The 15006-nt window shown below is 39.1% G+C and overlaps 1 protein-coding gene across 1 annotated transcript in view; it reads right to left on the minus strand.

Annotated features, from left to right (window-relative positions):
• Positions 1–14881, minus strand: part of DDIAS (DNA damage induced apoptosis suppressor) — a 30639-nt gene extending 15758 nt beyond the window's left edge. Inside the window, exons 1-2 of the mRNA XM_006144976.3 lie at positions 14788–14881; positions 5082–5210 (exon numbers count right to left, since the gene is read on the minus strand). Coding sequence (XP_006145038.1) covers positions 5082–5194 — 113 coding nt within the window. The 5' untranslated portion in view covers positions 5195–5210; positions 14788–14881. The remainder of the gene's footprint in view (positions 1–5081; positions 5211–14787) is intronic.
• Between the last annotated feature and the right edge of the window lie 125 nt (positions 14882–15006).

Raw genomic sequence — 15006 nt, forward strand, 5'->3', positions numbered from 1 at the left:
GTGGCTTAAATTCATGCTGGGCACATGTGTGTGTGTGTGTGTGTGTGTGTGTGTGTGCCCAAGATTGAGAGGAGATGGGATTGAGGCGTGGTCATCCCGTTTTGGGGACGGGGGTGGGGTGGTGTGGTGTGTGGTGATTTCTCGCTTTTTGTCTTCTTTCGAGCATATGTGTCCTATAGCAAAAAAGAAACTGAGTGGTTGGAGAGGAGAGATAAGATGGGCAGTCTCTGAACAATTTCCATTTTAAGATGGACTAAGAAAGTTATTAGCCTTGGGGATAGAGTTCTATCTAAAGGGACAATGAGTTTCCATTAAATCACCTAAAAGGGGACCAGCAGTTAGCATAATGGCTATGTCGCTGGACTCCCACGTAGTCGACCACGGTTCGCATCCCAGACCTGGTGGCTTAAAACTCACTCTGAGCGCGTGTGCGTGCGGGCGCAGGAAACACAGGGGAAGCCTTGGGGATAGAGTTCTATCTAAAGGGACAATGAGTTTCCATTAAATCACCTAAAAGGGGACCAGCAGTTAGCATAATGGCTATGTCGCTGGACTCCCACGTAGTCGACCACGGTTCGCATCCCAGACCTGGTGGCTTAAAACTCACTCTGAGCGCGTGTGCGTGCGTGCCCAGGAATCCGAGGGGAGAATGGAGGAGAGGGGATTGTGGCGTGGCTGTCCCCCTGGGGGGTGATCTCTCGCTTTCTGTCTCTTTGTCTGTCTGGCGAGTGCATGTGCCCTATAGCAAAAACCTCTCAAAAAAAAAAAAAAATCACCTAAAAGGTAAAGGTAAAGGTAAATTTACATTGGTTTAGACTGGGTGGATACATTATCTTGGTAAATTACTTCTCTTGCTCATTTTCAGGAGTAAACATACACATACATATATACACACACATAATTGTGTGTGTGTGTGTGTGTGTGTGTGTGTGTATAGGCATACCTTGGTGTTACTGCCAGATTGGTTATAGATACTGCAATAAATTTAATGTTGTAAAAAAAGCAAGTCATGAATTTTCCTAGGTTCCTAGTACACATAAAAGCTATGTTTATGTTATACTGTAGTCTATTAAGTGTGCAATATTATGTCTAAAACATGTATATATTTAAGTAGTTATGGTGTGGGTAGTACTAAATAGCACTTGAATTCCTTTGTCTCTCCAGAAGCACAACCATGGAGCCCTAAGGCTCTGTAGAAGGTAGTTTAAAATCTACCGCTGCTCTAATCTTGAATATTAAAAAAAGTTAACTTCACAAAACACCTATTATGATTGTCACCAAGGATTTGGAGTTTAAAGAAATTCTTTAAGTAGTTGTATCCCCGGTCTTTAGTGTCTCCTAAGTTCTATAAAGGCTAGAGTGTGGAAGTCCTCTGTCATAATCCTCCATCATAAACTTGTGCTCTTGTGATGTGAACATGAATGTGAGGGATTAGTTTCCTATTTGCCTTACAACTGATTACAAATGAGAAAGGAAAAAGAAACAGAAAAGCAGCGCAAATTACGGAAATAAGATTTTTCTTGTAGTATTGTCAATGAAATATTGGGCTGTCAGAAGTCAAGCTGCATTTTTGCATAGACAAACAGAGAAAAATATGCCATGGTGCCGCAGGTAGTGTGGTGGCTAAGGTGCTGGGCTCTCACAAGGCCTATCATGGTTTGAGTCGCAGACCTGGAAGTTTGCTTTCTCTCTCTCTATGTCTCTCTCTGATGAGCTCATGTGTCCAATACCAAATTAAGAAAAGGTAATGATGATAAATTAAATTAAATAAATCATTCTTTTTTAAAAAAGAAAGAATATGTCATGTCTTTTCCTACATATGTAGAAACAGGTTATATTTCCGATGACTATGTTTCCACAGGCAAGGACCTGTGTGAGTTTTATGTGCCTACATGGTTCAGTATGAGCTCCTTTCACAGGGCATCTTAAACTCTGGGAAGGGTGTGTGTCATTCTGAATACAGTTTCTACTGCTAATTTGTTGGTAATACAGCGATTATGAATGTAACCAGCATGCAGGCTGTTTCAGTTTGAGTATATTTCTACCCCTAACTAGTTGACTGCGTGATTTGGGGCCAAGTTAACTTTTCTAAGCTTTAATTGTCTCCTTTGAAAATTGGCATTAATGGCACCATCCACTTCATAGGTGGTTGCATTAAAAAGATGTAAAGCCTGGGGACGGCAGGTGGCATAGTGGTTAAGGCACTAGACTCCCAAGAGACTGGCCACGATTTGAGTCCTAGACCTGGCAGCTTGAAACTTAGGTTGCAAGTAAGTGTGTGCATGCCCAAGATGCTGAGAGAATGGAGAAGAGACTATGGCCAACCCTTCCCCTTAAAGGTGATTTCTCACTTGCTCTCTCTCTGTCTCTGTGTCTCCAGTGAGCACATGTGCCTACAACAAAACTCTCTTTAAAGAAAAAAAAAAAAAAGATATAAGGATCCCAGCATAGTGCCTAGCATGTTCATGGATATAAACATCCATGTACACTATAACATTTGTTACTGTTATCCATTGGTGTTTCTCTTCTACAGAGGTAACCTTGGCATTACTGTTCAACCCAAATTTTTATAGCAGATGATCTTTAAAAGAAACAACTTGCAAAAAAATATTCTTTCAAAATACTGATCTAGCCTATGTGGCACAGTCCATAACATACTAGACTACAGTGCTGGAAGCTACATGGCCATAGCAGGTTCACATACTGGGGTCAGCCCCAAAACATGCCAAGTGCATGCACAGGTGCCCAAAATTCTGAGGAGCCAGAGGGCTGGCAAAAGGGAATCAGGGCACAAAGAGATCTTGTGCTGGATGTTTTCTTTTTCTCTTGCATGTGTGCATACATACTAGTTTAAAAAAAATTCACACTTATCGACTATTAATTATATAAATGTATAAGCACATCAGGTATATTAACTCATTTGGGCTTTAAAAGAATTCTCTGAGGCAGATATTATTACTTTCCTCATTTTGAGGCTCAGATGATTTAAGTGACTTGCCCAAGGCTATCCAGTTGTGTCAGGGTTGGGATTTGAACCCAGGTATCTGGGTTCAGATAATTATGCTTTCAATCATTATGATATACTCCAATCAGTACACTTATAGTAACATTTTTATAATAATAATAAGAGCTAACATTATGGAAATCTTAAGATATGTCATGTATTATGCTAAGAGAGCTCTTTTCTATTTAATTTTGTTATTATTATTATTACTTTTAAAATTTGGCTAGAGAGAGGAAGGGAAAGTGAAAAAGCAAGCCGTGAGGTCCAGGACTCAAACCATGGTTGTCCGTGTGGGAGTCCAGAACCTCAACCATTATACTACCTGCTGGCTCCCATACTAAGAGATTTCTATCCATTATTCCTAACTACAGTTATCTCACATTGTGGGTATTATCCACTGTACAAATGATAATAATACTCCTAGAAGTTAAATATCTTGCTCCAGCACACAACTAGTGAGTGTCAGAGCCCATCTGTAACCTTGTTTTCTTCTCTGAAGCTTGAATTCTTTGTTATACTACACTGCTTCTATATATAGATCCTAATCAAAGGCAAATAGCCCATGGGTTTTAGTTGTTTCAGATGATCAACAGTACATGAAAATAGTTGAAACCAAGAAATCTAGACACTGTCATCTTGTTACATTATTCATTCATTTAACAAACATTTGTTGAACATTTCCTTTTTAGTTTGCTATAGGGTGCGTATGCTCGCCAAAGACAGAAAGTAAGAAAGAGAGAGAAAGAGAAAGAGAGAGAGAGAGAGAGAAAGAGAGAGAAAATGAGGAATCACTTCCTAGGGGCATGGCCACATTGCAATCCCTTCTCTTCCATTCCCCTCTTGGGATTTTGGACATAACTATACATATGCTTGGTTTGATTTTCAAGCCACTGAGTCTGAGACTTGAACTGCTTAGTTGGTCATGTGGGATCCAGTCACCTTAACTTCCATGCCACCTGCTAGTCCCTTAGTTCATTTGCTATGAACTAAATTGTAGGCTGGATGCCAAGGATTTAATGACACAACAGTTCTTTCTCTTAGAGCTTATAAATGAATACCTGAGAGAGTAACTTGGTAAGGGAACAGTGATTAACTACTGCAAATAGATTTAGAGTCTAGATATGAGTCAGAACTGCCAATCCTGCTCCAACTCTCCATTAAGGCTGATTAGATAAAGATTAGTTAAAAATATTGTTGGCATACTACTTACATTCTACTAGGTACTTACCAGATATCCCGCTCCTCTCCAGGCGAAAGGAAAGTATTCTTGAAAAACCCCAAACCTAACCTCTCTTCTATTTTATAAATATCAGAGGAGGAACTTACGCTGTCATATATACTTTACCTGAGTACCATAATCAAGAATTATGTGCCAAACACCACTCTAGCAGTGGAGTGATAGAGATTACTATAACATAACCCTTATTTTTGAAGAGTTTCTTTATATTAAAAAATAATCTGGAGGGACCAGCAGGTGGCATGGTAGTTAAGGTGTTGGACTTTCACACAGTCAACTGTGGTTAAGTCCCAAACTCTGCAGCTTGAAAAAAAAATCAAACTGAGAATGTGCGTTTGCCTGCATCCCTAAAATCCTAAGAGGAGAATAAAAAAGGGACTGCAACATGGCCATCCCCTTACTTCCCCTAGGGTGACGACTTTCTTTCTCTCTTTCTGTCTTGTGTATGTGCCTTATGGCAAAAACCTAAAAAAAATCCAAGCCAAAAAGCAAACAAAAAAAAACTGGGAATCTGAAAAAATAAACAAAAAATGAAAAATTCTTACATGATTGCCAGGGATATCCTAGAGATGGAAGTTTTATACAAGGATTGGAACTCACTAAGAGGTTATTTTTCTTCTTTCAGGCAGATATTTAGCAAAGACCTAGCAATAACTTGAACCTTCCTTCTAGTAATAAAAGGATTAGCAGCCAATTCTACTCTGAGATTTACAGAAGAATCAACCCCTCAGAGAATCTAAAATCCTGGCATGGTCAATTTAATCCTTACTTGCTCTTGAACTACAGGAAATCTAATGTACACTTGTTTCCTCTCTTATGCATACAGGCTTTACTTTTTACCTTTTGGGAAGTAAGATTATCCGAGAGAAGCACTTCTGACATGATGGATAAATAAAACTTGAATTCTGGAGACCAAGCACTGAGGCAAAAAGAAATTTTCTTCTTCTATTCATACGTTCACACTAAGACCTACAAAACAAAATAGCCATTGACAAAAATGACAAATCTTTAATTTTATATGCATATTAATTTCTTAGGACAATCACTTAATCTCCACTGCAGTCAATAGATGTCTTGCTTCATTTTTAAAGTGAGGCTAGCAAGTATCAATGTATTAGAAAATTAGATTTTTCTGCTTAACTCAAAGTATTAGTAGAGGGGCAGGCAAGTGCTGTGGTAGTTAGGGATGTTAGACTCCCATATGACTAACCACGGTTATAGTCCCGGACTTGGTGGTTTGCTTTCTCACTTTTTCTTTCTCTCTCGCTCTGCGTGTCTCTCACTGGTCAAATTAAAAATAAGGAAATAAATAAAGTCAAATAATTTTTTAAAGAATTGTTTTGGGAATCAGCAGTTAGCGTAATGGCTATGTTGCTGGACTCCCACGTAGTCGACCGTGGTTCGCGTCCCGGACCCGGTGGCTTAAAACTCACGCCGGGCATGTGTGCGTGCGTGCCCATCCCCTCTGGGGGGTGATTTCTCACTTTCTGTCTCTCTGTCTCTGTCTGTCTGTCTGGCGAGCGCATGCGCCCTATAGCGAAAAACCTCTCAAAAAAAAAAAAAAAGAATTGTTTTTTATTTACTTATTTATTTTAATTTGGCCACACGCACACGCGCGCGCGCGCGCGCGCGCACACACACACACACACACACACACACACACACACACAAAGAGAGAGAGAAGGAAAGAAAGCAAGCCACCAGGTCCAGGACTTGAACTGAGGTTGGCCATGTGGGAGTGTTCAGCACCTTAAACATGTACCACCTACTGGTCCCTAAAAATATTCTTAGAAAAGTATTAGTAGAAGGATTTAAAAGAGTGGGAAATCGAATACCATTTTTGAATAAATGATCTATTCCAGTAACTCAAGAAAGATGTCAATAAACTTCTTTCAGATTTATAAGGTGCACAATTTGTTTTTACATTAATAGGAAGGAAATTACATGAACTTATATTCGCCTTTTTTTTTTAAGAGAGTGATTTTTGGTTATAGGGCATGTGTGCTCCCTGATGAGACACAGATGGACAGAGAGAAAGGGGGAGAGAGAGAGGGAAAGAAAGTGAGAAATCACCCCCTAGGGGAGATGTCCACTCTGCAATCCCTTTTCCTCCATTATCCTCTCGGGATTCTGGGCACGCACACAAATGTGCCAGCGTAAGCCACTAGGTCCAGGACTTGAACCGCGGTAAAATGTGTGAGTCCAGTGATGTAACCATTATACCAACTGCTGGTCCCCATGCATCTTTTTAAAAAAGATTTATTTAATTGTGTTTGTTTATTTATTTGTTTGTTTTTGCTGCAGTGCACAGGCACTCATCAGAGACAGAGAGAGACAAGGGGGGGAAGAGAGAGAGAGAGAGAGAGAGAAAGAAGTGGATACGTCTTTCCTCTATGACATCCTGTTTTATCCTTTATGGCACTAATCAAGCTCTGTAATCATTCCATATATGCACTTGCTTAATTTTGTTTTATCATCCACTAATCTAAAAGTTCCATGAACACAGGAACCTAGTCTACCTTGTTCTTCACTGTATCTCCTGTTCTTAACCTATGGTAAGGACTCAAATAGTCACTGAAATAATAAAAAACTGTAAGCAGAATCTGGCAATTTAAAAATATTTTATAAGAGTAGGCATATACCAGGATTTTCCTCCATTTCATTTAAGCTCCTCTAAAAAGTCTTTAACAAAAAGAGGATAACTTTTCTTTCTTTGACCTTATACTACTGAACTTTTACAGCCCTACCATTTTTCTTTTTTTGAGAGTTTTTTTTTTTTCACTATAGGGCTTGTGTGCTCACCAGAAAGAGAAAGAGAGACAGAAAGTGAGAAATCACCCCTCCCCCCCTGGGGGGATGGCCAGGCCGCATCCCTTCTCCTCCATTCTTCTTTCCGGATCTTGGGCTCACACGCACACGTGCCCAGAGTGAGTTTAAGCCGCCTGGTCTGGGACTCAAGTTCAGCGACATAGCCATTACGCCAACTGCTGGTCCCGCCCTACCATTTTTCTAGTCTAGCCTATTATCTATTTGGTTTTAGTTTCCCTAATGCTCCTTCTCTTGACACGAGATCTTTCATGCTCATTATGTGCTAAATAACTTAAACTACAGAAAACATACAAAATTAATCTAAGTTGCATTCCTTGTCCCACTGTTAGGTTTCATGTTTCCAATGCCTTTGCTTTTTGCCACTCTTCTGTCTAAAATGACCTTTCACTCTCCTGACTAGTGCTCAGTCTTCAGATCCTTGCCAGGGGCTGTCCTGCCTAGAAGTTTTCTCAGTTTAAATGATCCTACTTTTTCAGCTTTTTTCTTCCTAAGTCAGTTGCCCCATATGCCATTAAATAAGGTTTAAAACACAATTTCACTAAATCATAAAACAATCTTATGTCTGTATGTAGAGTACACAGAGTAGTTTCATATATGTATAAATTTTTTGATCATTACTTATATTTTATCCTCACTTCTAATTTTTTCTTAATTGTAGCTCTATTGTGAGCAGAGACTATCTTCTTTAGGGGGCCTAAAATTGAATTTTATATTGTATCACTATATGAACATTTGTCAAGTCATATTCTTTACACATCTGTTATTAAATTTAAACTTTAAGAAACAGACTTAGCCTGCAGCATGACTAAACACTATGCTAAGTTTGAAAAAGGAAGACATTTCCTGTCTTAAAGAGTTTACTGTCTTATTGGGGAGAATTACTCACATGAAAAATTTAAGCAGGAAATTTCCAGGTTTAGAAATTAACTGTACACATGTGGTTTTCTATGCTCTTAAAGGAAGGTTAGTTAAATTGTTTTTAAGGATTTATTGCCCTCTAGTGGATCAAGGATGTCTAAAAAACTATAATTTACCAGTAAATTTGAATACTAAAATTAAAAAGGTTAATACAGTACTTTATGTTTCATTTGATGAACCCCAGCAAAACAAAACAAACAAAAAAACCTTTCCATTCACTGTCTATGGACAATAATACAATATCCTTTCAGGCAGTCACTGTTTGTTTTTTTCTTTGTTGTTTTGTAGCATTTGCTCCCAAATACTTGTCACCTGATTTGTTCTCTCTGCTGTTTGACTATTAGTATGGTGAATGCATGTTTGGTGGATAACGGAAAGACAATCCAAGAGTATTAGGAAAGCATGATAGACTTGGTAACAATTTCATATGTAGTATATCTTACAATTTCTCTTTTCAAATTTATTCGGAAAGATAACGGTATAGTGGTATATATATATTTTTTTCAGATCCATAAGAGTCAACAAACTATATTCCAATTTAAGTTCAACATAGTTACATAGTCATTTGTTTATTGTGCTGCTGCTAAATTCCAGGAGTTGGGATAGTATAAGAGATGGGATAGTATAAGTGATGGGCAGACAAGGTCACTACCTTGTCACTAGACTTAGAAGTAAGTGTAAGAGGCAGATACTAAATAGATAACCTCACAAAAAAATTAACTGCAATTGTGGTAAATTTTACAAAGGAAATAAACATCATACCCCAAGAAAATATAATGAGACTGATTTATTTTTTGCTTGGAGGATGAGGCACATTAAAAAAAATACATAATCTTAATCCTAATCACCTCTCAAAGGCCCCATGCTTAACATTAAAATAAGATAATGAGATGAAGTCTCCACCCTCTTTTTTTTTTTTTTTTTGGGAGAGATTTTTGCTATAGGGCACGTGCACTGGCCAGACAGAGACAGAGAGACAGAAAGCGAGAAATCACCCCCCAGGGGGGATGGTCACGCCTCAATCCCTTCTCCTCCATTCTCCTCTCGGGATCTTGGGCACACACGCACACGTGCCCGGCGTGAGTTTTAAGCGACCGGGTCCAGGACGCAAACCGCGGTCGACTACGTGGGAGTCCAGCAACAACAGCCATTACTCTAACTGCTGGTTCCCTCCACCCTCTTAATACTATTATAATGGCTCACCAAATTTCAACACGTGAATTTTGAGGGGATACATTTAAACCACAGCATTTTCTTTCAGACTATAATTTTTTGCTCTAATCCATTATCTGATAACTTCCAGTTTAAAGTCTTCATTATCAAGTTCTTTAAAGGCTACTTAATAGTCTATTTTTAAAAACCATGTGCATACATGCACACACACAAACACACATATTTTTCCCTTTGGGTTTGGTTAGAAAATTTAGAATAACTAGGTTCTATTATAAAATCTGTAATAATTGTTATTAAATGTTAGATCTTGGAGAAAAACCCAAACAAGCAGTTTTAATGTACACTGGCATCTGGGATGGTGATAAAGATAGAGAAGTATAAGATACAGAGCCTAGGGGCTGGCAGGTGGTGTGGTGGTTAAGGTGCTGGACTCCCACATGACCAAATGCAGTTTGCATCCTGGACCTGGTGGCTTGCTTTCTCACTTTCCCATTCTCTCTCTCTGGTCAAATTAAAAATAATAATAATAAATAAAATTAAATAAATAATTATTTTAAAAAGAGTCTGTCTTAAAGTTTATAATTCAGTTGGGCTCATAATTTTTTTATACTACATTTTACAAAGAGCTTCTACATAATTATCCTCTCAGAGATATTAAACAAACTAAAGAGCAGGAAACAGGAATCAGGTTTGGAATTCATACCTCTAATGAGTAGCTCATTAGTTTTTCTAGTCTATTATTCTGTTTACTAGTGCTTTACATACATATTTTTAAATATTCGCATAGGTCTGTAACCATGCATTTAATAAGTATTTCATTTAACTTCACTATTATGGCAAGAGATGAGGAAACTAGGCTCAGAGAAGTAGCATAACCTGACTGAGGTCACAGAACTAGCATGGTGGAATCCTAGTCTGACTCCTAAAGTCAAGTCTCTTACCCTTGCATCTCTTCCTAATCTGAACCCTCACCCATCTTTACACATACTATTTGTATTTATGCCCAAAGGAGGAAATCACACCTTTAAAACTAGTTCTCAATTTCCATTGGTACAAAGAATCACAACTAACTTGTCTCCTCTTTACTTTCATTCAAAGTTAGTCTTTTTTTTTTTTGGTAAGAAAATCTTTGCCACCTTAGTGCTCTCAGAATTCTTGTTTTATGCTTTACAAGCCAAGAAATCTCAGCAATGGGAAGAATGGCTACTTTGAATTATTTTCTTCTTTTTTTGAAATGGCATTTAACACAAAATGAATTTTCCCAGCATGAATATACTTCATATTAGTCCAGTTAAAGATACTATACTACTAAATATAATATCATTAACAGGTAACTTTCCATTTTTGGTCCATTAAAAGTTTTGCCTTTTCCCCCTCTTGATTCCTTTCCTCCCCCTCCCATTGTCCACCCTCCTCTCCACAGTCTTTTGTATCCACATTTGCTCTCCATACTTTTATACCTTCCAGTCCTTCAGTTTCTGACAGAGTATGCATATTCAATATATATTATGAAGCGACATACAATGTGTCTCATAGTTCGGCTTTTGAATTGTTTTAACACTTCTCAGTGGACTCTTTCAAGGATGGAGATATATCTGTTTTTCAAAAGGCGGTCAGATCAAGTCCCTAAGAAGTAATTTATCAAAATGAAGTTGAAAATTTTGAAAGGGATGAGAGAGGAAGACAGGAGACAGAAAATTAAATAAACAAAACTCAGAGAGACAAAACATCCAATGAGGTGTCAGCTAGTAGGGTGGTGATTAAGGTGGCTGGTTTCCACATGCCAATTGGGCGGTTCTAGACCCAGACCGGCTGGCCAGAAATAAAAGACAGGGGCATGTACATGCATGTCCCAAATCCCAAGAGAATGGATGAGAAGGGAGCGCTGTGTGGTTATCTCCCCGGGAGGGTGCTTTCTCACCCTGCCTTCTCCATTTTAGAGAAAGCATGCACTCAGCTTCTGGAAAATGTTAAAAAAATAAACAAACAGATAACTGTGATAACTTCAAAACATTCTTTTTTATGGGATGGTGATAAAGATAGATGGCATAATAGTTACACCAGTAGATGGCATAATACATCACTGGACTCCCACATAGTTGACCACGATTCAAGTCCTACACCTGGCAGCTTAAACTCACACCGGGTGCACGTGCGGCGCATGCCCAAGATCCCTGGAGGAGAAGGGATTGCAGCATGGCCATTCTCCCTGGGGGGTGATTTCTCGCTTGTTGTCTCCCTTGCGCGCATGAGTGCACGTGCCCTATAGCAAAAAAGCCCCCCCCCAAAGTTCTTAAAATATTAATTTAATTCCACTTGTTATTATTATTTTTTAATTTGATCAGTGAGTGAAAGAGAATGGGAAAGTGAGAAAGCATACTGCCAGGTCTGGGACTCGAACCACTGTCCTCCATGTGGGAATCCAGCGCCTTTAGCCACCACACCACCTGTTGGCCTCAAAGCAAAATATTCTTTAAAAAAAAAAAAAGGGCCCCTCCAGTGAAAAGAGAAATATTGGCGAAAAATAATTTAAAAACATAAACAAGCATAATCTTAACTTCTTTACAACAGTTTGTCCACTGACCGCATCATTTGAGGCATATATATAACAGAGATAGAGAAGGAGACAGGGTTTAGAGATAGGATAAAACAAGCAGCTTTGTTCAAGGAGTTAAAATCTACTGGCTAAGACAGGCAATGAATAAATATCAGTGAATGTACAAGGAACAAACAATACTCAAGATCCAGACTTCCATATTTCAAGTGCTCTACCTGAGAGCCAACTGTATTTGGATGTTTCCTAAACATCTCAAGATTTCGCATGGGCCCAAATTAAAAATAATAATAATAAATAAAATTAAATAAATAATTATTTTAAAAAGAGTCTGTCTTAAAGTTTATAATTCAGTTGGGCTCATAATTTTTTTATACTACATTTTACAAAGAGCTTCTACATAATTATCCTCTCAGAGATATTAAACAAACTAAAGAGCAGGAAACAGGAATCAGGTTTGGAATTCATACCTCTAATGAGTAGCTCATTAGTTTTTCTAGTCTATTATTCTGTTTACTAGTGCTTTACATACATATTTTTAAATATTCGCATAGGTCTGTAACCATGCATTTAATAAGTATTTCATTTAACTTCACTATTATGGCAAGAGATGAGGAAACTAGGCTCAGAGAAGTAGCATAACCTGACTGAGGTCACAGAACTAGCATGGTGGAATCCTAGTCTGACTCCTAAAGTCAAGTCTCTTACCCTTGCATCTCTTCCTAATCTGAACCCTCACCCATCTTTACACATACTATTTGTATTTATGCCCAAAGGAGGAAATCACACCTTTAAAACTAGTTCTCAATTTCCATTGGTACAAAGAATCACAACTAACTTGTCTCCTCTTTACTTTCATTCAAAGTTAGTCTTTTTTTTTTTTGGTAAGAAAATCTTTGCCACCTTAGTGCTCTCAGAATTCTTGTTTTATGCTTTACAAGCCAAGAAATCTCAGCAATGGGAAGAATGGCTACTTTGAATTATTTTCTTCTTTTTTTGAAATGGCATTTAACACAAAATGAATTTTCCCAGCATGAATATACTTCATATTAGTCCAGTTAAAGATACTATACTACTAAATATAATATCATTAACAGGTAACTTTCCATTTTTGGTCCATTAAAAGTTTTGCCTTTTCCCCCTCTTGATTCCTTTCCTCCCCCTCCCATTGTCCACCCTCCTCTCCACAGTCTTTTGTATCCACATTTGCTCTCCATACTTTTATACCTTCCAGTCCTTCAGTTTCTGACAGAGTATGCATATTCAATATATATTATGAAGCGACATACAATGTGTCTCATAGTTCGGCTTTTGAATTGTTTTAACACTTCTCAGTGGACTCTTTCAAGGATGGAGATATATCTGTTTTTCAAAAGGCGGTCAGATCAAGTCCCTAAGAAGTAATTTATCAAAATGAAGTTGAAAATTTTGAAAGGGATGAGAGAGGAAGACAGGAGACAGAAAATTAAATAAACAAAACTCAGAGAGACAAAACATCCAATGAGGTGTCAGCTAGTAGGGTGGTGATTAAGGTGGCTGGTTTCCACATGCCAATTGGGCGGTTCTAGACCCAGACCGGCTGGCCAGAAATAAAAGACAGGGGCATGTACATGCATGTCCCAAATCCCAAGAGAATGGATGAGAAGGGAGCGCTGTGTGGTTATCTCCCCGGGAGGGTGCTTTCTCACCCTGCCTTCTCCATTTTAGAGAAAGCATGCACTCAGCTTCTGGAAAATGTTAAAAAAATAAACAAACAGATAACTGTGATAACTTCAAAACATTCTTTTTTATGGGATGGTGATAAAGATAGATGGCATAATAGTTACACCAGTAGATGGCATAATACATCACTGGACTCCCACATAGTTGACCACGATTCAAGTCCTACACCTGGCAGCTTAAACTCACACCGGGTGCACGTGCGGCGCATGCCCAAGATCCCTGGAGGAGAAGGGATTGCAGCATGGCCATTCTCCCTGGGGGGTGATTTCTCGCTTGTTGTCTCCCTTGCGCGCATGAGTGCACGTGCCCTATAGCAAAAAAGCCCCCCCCAAAGTTCTTAAAATATTAATTTAATTCCACTTGTTATTATTATTTTTTAATTTGATCAGTGAGTGAAAGAGAATGGGAAAGTGAGAAAGCATACTGCCAGGTCTGAGCCTCCTCCAACCACTGTCCTCCATGTGGGAATCCAGCGCCTTTAGCCACCACACCACCTGTTGGCCTCAAAGCAAAATATTCTTTAAAAAAAAAAAAAAGGGCCCCTCCAGTGAAAAGAGAAATATTGGCGAAAAATAATTTAAAAACATAAACAAGCATAATCTTAACTTCTTTACAACAGTTTGTCCACTGACCGCATCATTTGAGGCATATATATAACAGAGATAGAGAAGGAGACAGGGTTTAGAGATAGGATAAAACAAGCAGCTTTGTTCAAGGAGTTAAAATCTACTGGCTAAGACAGGCAATGAATAAATATCAGTGAATGTACAAGGAACAAACAATACTCAAGATCCAGACTTCCATATTTCAAGTGCTCTACCTGAGAGCCAACTGTATTTGGATGTTTCCTAAACATCTCAAGATTTCGCATGGGCCCGTAAGCCATGTAATGAAGCTTGGACTTAAAGAAGAGTTAGAAATATAGACACTTTCAAGTTTCTGGCTTTCTCAGTTCAGCATTTTTTCCTCTGAACCACATCAAGGCGGTTTAGCCAACACCTCTTTTCAACCTGTTCTCAGCTAAGGAGAAGCCAGCTGAATACCTATCTACAGACGCGAGAGTCGCCCCTTTCCCATTTCCAGTTGCAGAAGTTCACGCAGTTTATAGATCGATGGCACAGTAAGTGTGCAAGAAACGTTCGCTGAGCGGCTGCAACAACACTCGGTCCAAAATACTCCACCATTTTACCCGTCTACCCTCCCCGCCGCCCCGTTACAGAGGATGAGTCGTGAAAAAAACAACACAAAGTGAAGGCAAGTGTTTAAGTCTCATTCGCAGTGGCATTAAGGGACTTGTTAAGAGGCTCGGACTGAGGAGCTCCCCGAGAACCTCTTCCCATAGTTACTCACCTCAGGAAGGAGACCCGAGCCAGCCCAGGCGACGCGCAGTGACGCAAACCCGCCGGAGTCAGCAGCTCGCAAGCTCCCTCCAATCAAATCTCCCGCGTCCTCTTCCGCCGGAAGTGACGCTCAGGCCGTTGTTCTTCAGAGCCAATGAAAAGGTGGCATCGCAATGGTCGGAAGTTCGCTGCGAAATCCAGCGCGCGTTTGGGAACCACCATTTTTGTT

This window comes from Tupaia chinensis, unplaced genomic scaffold, assembly GCF_000334495.1.
Source record: "Tupaia chinensis unplaced genomic scaffold, TupChi_1.0 Scaffold000139_1, whole genome shotgun sequence".
Taxonomy (NCBI): domain Eukaryota; kingdom Metazoa; phylum Chordata; class Mammalia; order Scandentia; family Tupaiidae; genus Tupaia; species Tupaia belangeri.